General features: G+C 48.3%; 1 protein-coding gene across 1 annotated transcript; it reads right to left on the reverse strand.

The window, feature by feature from the left end:
- Positions 1-424: 424 nt before the first annotated feature.
- On the reverse strand, positions 425-1,774 carry LOC146579733 (uncharacterized). The gene is made up of 2 exons (XM_085269532.1): positions 1,396-1,774; positions 425-939 (listed from the first exon to the last, which is right to left on the reverse strand). Exons 1-2 carry the CDS (start codon positions 1,742-1,744, stop codon positions 425-427), a joined length of 864 nt encoding a protein of 287 aa, XP_085125658.1. The 5' UTR covers positions 1,745-1,774.
- Between the last annotated feature and the right edge of the window lie 3,181 nt (positions 1,775-4,955).

The following is a 4,955-nucleotide window of genomic DNA, read 5'->3' on the forward strand; positions in this document are numbered from 1 at the left end:
CACAGATCAAACGTAAAGGAAGTTGTGGAGCCAATAACATAATCTAATTCTAAACCACCATATGTGCTGAGACACTCATCCTTTTTACCAGAGACCTCGCGCTTCACTCTTGCCCGCAACCTTAAATCACTATGGACCACGTGTGATGTACTTGGTGTATCAAACAACGCCGGACTGGCATGGCCTCCGTGCTCAGACTGGTTTCCAGGGTCGGTCTGCAACAAACAAATCAAAAAACAAATAGCCATGATTAGCAACATAGTTAACATCAAACTCATAATAATTTTGAACATTGTGATGGCTTTTGAGACTCTTCTTTCATCACCAGTGTTTAATTGTTGTGATGGCATGGTGGTATGTGAATGTTATGGTGTAGTAAAAAGTTCAAAGCCCTTTGTCAGAGCCTCTCTCTTGTTTTAGGTGTTCAGTGTGGTACCGCTCCTTTTCGTTGGCGCGGCGATCTCCTCCTTGGCTGCTCCTCTTTCTTTGACCTTCCGGGTAGACTACCGGTCGGTCCGTTGCACAGGTGTGAGGGATTATTGTGCCGCTCAATTTCACCTGCGTCGAGTTGAGATTGATCCTTCCTCACCAAGCCCTCGTGCGCAGCTGCGCACTGCGTCCAGTGATACCAGGTGTCGCCTTTCCCCTTCAGTTGGACCGCTGTCGCCGTCCGAGCCGATACCTCATATGGACCAGTCCAGCGGGGCTCCTTCCACTTTCGTTTGATGACTCTCAGCCACACTGTTTTCGCGTCCGGGACCTCTCCTTCTCCTGTGGGCCCTTTACAAGCCGCCTGTTTCGTGAAACTGGACACTAGCGCCTTTAGCTCGTTCCAGTAGTCTGCGTGGGACCGGTTCCCCTTTTTGTCCCGTTCACCCGAGCCCACCGTCCAAGGTGCCGGAAACTGTCTCCCGGTTTGCAGCTCGTATGGTGTAAAACCTGTAGATTGATTAACAGAACATCTTATGGTCATCAACGCAACCGGCAGGGCTGCGACCCAATTTAGCCCTGTTTGCGCGCAGATTTTTGCCAATTTGTTTTTCAAATTTAGGTTCATTCTTTCTACTTTCCCCTGAGACTGAGGATGATAGACCGTTCCAAATTTATGCTGGACGCCCAACATTTTTTCTACTTTTTCCAAATCTTGATTTTTAAAATGGGTTCCATTATCTGATCTAATTCTTTTCGGGAACCCATGACGGGGAATGTAATGATTGATTAAACACTTAATGACAGTCTTAGCATCCTCCTTTTTTGTAGCCCAGGCCTCTGGCCAGCCGGTCAAAGCGTCAACACACACTAACAAATATCTTACACCGCCCGGCCCGGAATCAATCATATCAGTGAAATCAATAACAATCTCCTCTCCCGGCCTCTCAGGGGGCCGAAACTTACCCACTTCCGGTTTTACTGCTGGCTTAGGATTGTGTGCCCCACAGATTAAGCACATCCTGGCCTTCTCCCTTATCATTCCTCGCAGGTCAGGATGCCACCAATGACACAAATTTCTTTCCATCTGGGCTCTCCCCACGTGGGCAAGTCCGTGGGCTTCATCCACCTTCTGTTCTGCCATTTTGGCTGTCAGCACGGGGCGCCCGTCTGGCCCCCTCCACAAATGTCCATCCTGCCAGGCTCCTTTGTTTTTCCACACCCCCTTTTCCTCTGGGGATGCCTCCTCCTGGGCCCGTTTAACTTCCTCAATCAGGTCAACAGGTATCTCTTCTTCTGATGTTACCTGTATCATTTGTCTCTGTCCTTTGTAGCCTGCGGCCTCCTTTGCGGCTTCGTCTGCTCTCTGGTTTCCTTTTTCCACCATACTGGTTCCTTGGGAGTGAGCTTTGCATTTTATAATGCTCACCTCCTCTGGGTCAGCCAAGGCCTTTTCCAGTTCCTCCATTTCATTTTTGTGGGAAATAGGTGCATTGGTTGCTGTTCTAAATCCTGCTCTTTTCCACTGAGGCAGCTCCACATGCGCTGCTCCAAACGCATATGCCGAATCGGTGTAGATGTTCACTCTCCTGTTCTTGGCTAGTCTCAAAGCTCGAGCTAAGGCTATCACTTCAGCTCTCTGGGCCGACTGCTTTCCCTCAATCCTTCCTGACTCTCTGACCTGATAATCTCCTTCTACTCTGCAGACCACCGCATACCCTGCTTTCAGTCCTCCTTCGTCTCGGTGGCAACATCCATCGGTGAACCAGTCCTCAGCTCCCGGTATGGGTTCGGCCTTCAGGTCCTCTCTAATCTTTTCCTCGATCTGTGCTCTTTTGGCGCAGTCATGTGGTTCCCCTACACCCATTAAATCTGCCATGTTAATTCCTTCATGTGTGAATGTCAAATTTGGGGCCTCTAAGACTTTGCTCAGTCTCTGTTGTGCCCGTGGTGACATACAAAATGCTTGTGAATTTACGTATGCCACTATGCTATGTGTAGTGAGTATTTTTAGTGGGTGTTCTCTCACTACATGTGCTGTTTTTTGGATAATTCTAGCAACCCCTGCTGCATGTTGTGTGCATGTAGGATGCTTTGCTTCTGTTGGATGTAGTTTTACACTAACATACATGAGCATTTCTCTACCCCCCCCTTTTTTCTGAAACAACACTCCATTTATAATTGAGTTTGTCTCAGAAACATCTAAATAGAATGGCTCATCATAATTGGGTGTGGCTAAATCTGAGGCCCTTGACAAATCCTGTTTTACACTAATAAATGCGGCTTCAGCTTCAGGCGTCCAAGGCAACTCAGCCTTAAAGTTTCGAACACCAACTTGCTTCATTAGGCCCCTTAAAGGGGCAGTTTTGCCTGCATAATCCGGAATGAACTGCCTGCTGTAACCTGTTAAACCAAGAAAAGAAAGCATTTCTCTCACAGTTCGCGGTTTTGGGTGTGTCAAAATTTGGTCTCTGTGTGTGTTCATCAAACCCACTGATTTGTGTGCGATTACCCGGCCCAAAAAGGTCACTTCAGGGCGAACTAACTGCAGCTTGTCTTTACTTACTTTAAAGCCACATTCCGCCAACCTATTCAACACAACGAACGATGCCGCTGAACAATCCGCTGCTGACGGGGCTGCAATGAGAAGATCATCAACATATTGTATTAATGTACAATCATTAGGCAAATTACATGACGACAGGGCTTCTTTAAGCACCTGATTGAAAATGCCTGGAGAAAGTGCAAAGCCTTGTGGCAAACGTGTGTATCTGAGTGGTTGGCCTCTGTATGTGAATGAAAAAATGTCTCTGAGTGACTCATGCAGAGGAAGACAAAAGAATGCATTTGCCAGGTCAATGCACGTGAACCACTTTTGGTCACATGTGATAGCTGATAAAGCTGTGTACGGATTTGGTACCGGTGCAGTAGTAGAGAGCAATATTTCATTAATGGCTCTCAAATCATGTGCCATACGGTATTTTCCTGTTCCATGTTTCTCCACTGGTAGAATTGGTGTGTTCCACAGTGAGTGAGAGGGCTCTAACACCCCGGCCCTTAGCAGGCCTTCTATTGTTTCTGTAATTCCTGCCTCTGCTTCAGGTTTGTGTTTATACTGTGGTCTATTGATTGGTGTGTGTGACTTGAGCTGGAACAAGACAGGAGGACACTTAGCTAGGCCAACATCCGTGGGCCCTTTTGACCATAGACTGTCAGGCAGATTCGACAGTCCAGCAACTGCGTGAGGATGATCTACACACTCCTCACCATGTGTTTTTGAAATTTCTTTATGTTCCAAGATCACTGTATCCTCACAGGCACAAGTTATGCGATAGGTTTTACAATTTGGAGCATAAGATAAGTTAGGAATTTGGGTTCTTTGCCACCCTGTGTCGTCCAGTGCTCGCCTGACCATTGGACCTAGATCACCTGCACCATGACCTTGGTGGACCGCCAATGTAATGTGAGGGGTTGAATTTTCTTCCACATTGTACCAAGGCCGTTGTTCATCAGTTAATTTCACAGCCGCGGCTACACCTTCTGGTCCGATGTAGATGTCATGTGTTAGCACATTCCACGTCTGACCTTCAAGATCAGATTGAAATAATTCACGATAGGTGTCGTCATTCTCTTTATCATAAAACAGGGTAACGTGGTAAGGGTCGCGCGGAGGGGAGTAAACTGCCAAGCTCATTATCCAGGGTCTCCACAGCTGAAATTGCCTCAGAACATCCTCTTTCACTAATCTCCCCCAGTAGATGTTGACTTTTGCTCTTTCACAGTCTTGAAGCAGATATTGAGTCTTTGAACTTGTTCCCAGGCACGGAAAATGCTGGCCCCCTGGCAGAGTCACAGATAATCCATCTGCTGAACATGTGATTGTAGCGCCCAACTTCACGAGCAGGTCCCTGCCCATAAGATTCACTGGCGCTTGCGATGACACCACATAGTTGTGTTTCAAAGTCTGCTTGCCCAGCTTTGTCAAAGCTGGGTCAGTCACTGGCAGAGTTGTCGGGATCCCGGAAAAACCCACCACGTTCACTGTGTGGCAGGACAACGTTGCACTGTCTGGTGCTGCTCTCAAGGTTGAATATGTTGCTCCAGTGTCTACTAAGAAGGGCAATTCTGTCCCTTCTATAGTCATTAACAGCATGGGATCTGCCATCCCCATACTGTTTGGTCCCTCCGGGTCCCTTCAGTACTGGTCCTCCCTCCAGTCAGCCACTGGATACTGCGCGGCTGGTGCTGCACTCGGGTTTGGGGCCTGATATGCTCCCCTAGAGCCACCTCTTGCTCTCGGAGCTCCACGTGCCTGGGATTGGTAGCCTCTTCTTTGATTGTTCTGACGACGTTCTGGGCAATCTCTGCTCCAATGACCCTCTGCTCCACACCTCCAACAGACATTCCAAGGCACACTGCTGAGATTCCCCGTGTCACGAGCTCTTTGTACTCCCCCCGCTGAGCCACCACGCCCTCTGTACGATCCACCGGTTCCCCAATTCCCTGTGGGTTGGTTCTGCCTTGGT

Source organism: Mchenga conophoros, linkage group LG3 (genome assembly GCF_057382185.1).
Source record: "Mchenga conophoros isolate Kocher_MC1m ecotype Shallow Benthic linkage group LG3, M_conophoros_male_GT1.1, whole genome shotgun sequence".
NCBI classification, from domain to species: Eukaryota; Metazoa; Chordata; class Actinopteri; order Cichliformes; family Cichlidae; genus Mchenga; species Mchenga conophoros.

What these genes read in the sequence shown, in the direction of transcription:
- LOC146579733 (XM_085269532.1), bottom strand. Translation starts at nt 1,744, where the DNA reads ATGATACAGGTAACATCAGAAGAAGAGATACCTGTTGACCTGATTGAG. An exon ending in AGCAGTAAAACCGGAAGTGG is followed by an intron (nt 940 to 1,395) that starts GTAAGTTTCGGC and finishes ATCAATCTACAG; the next exon opens with GTTTTACACCATACGAGCTG.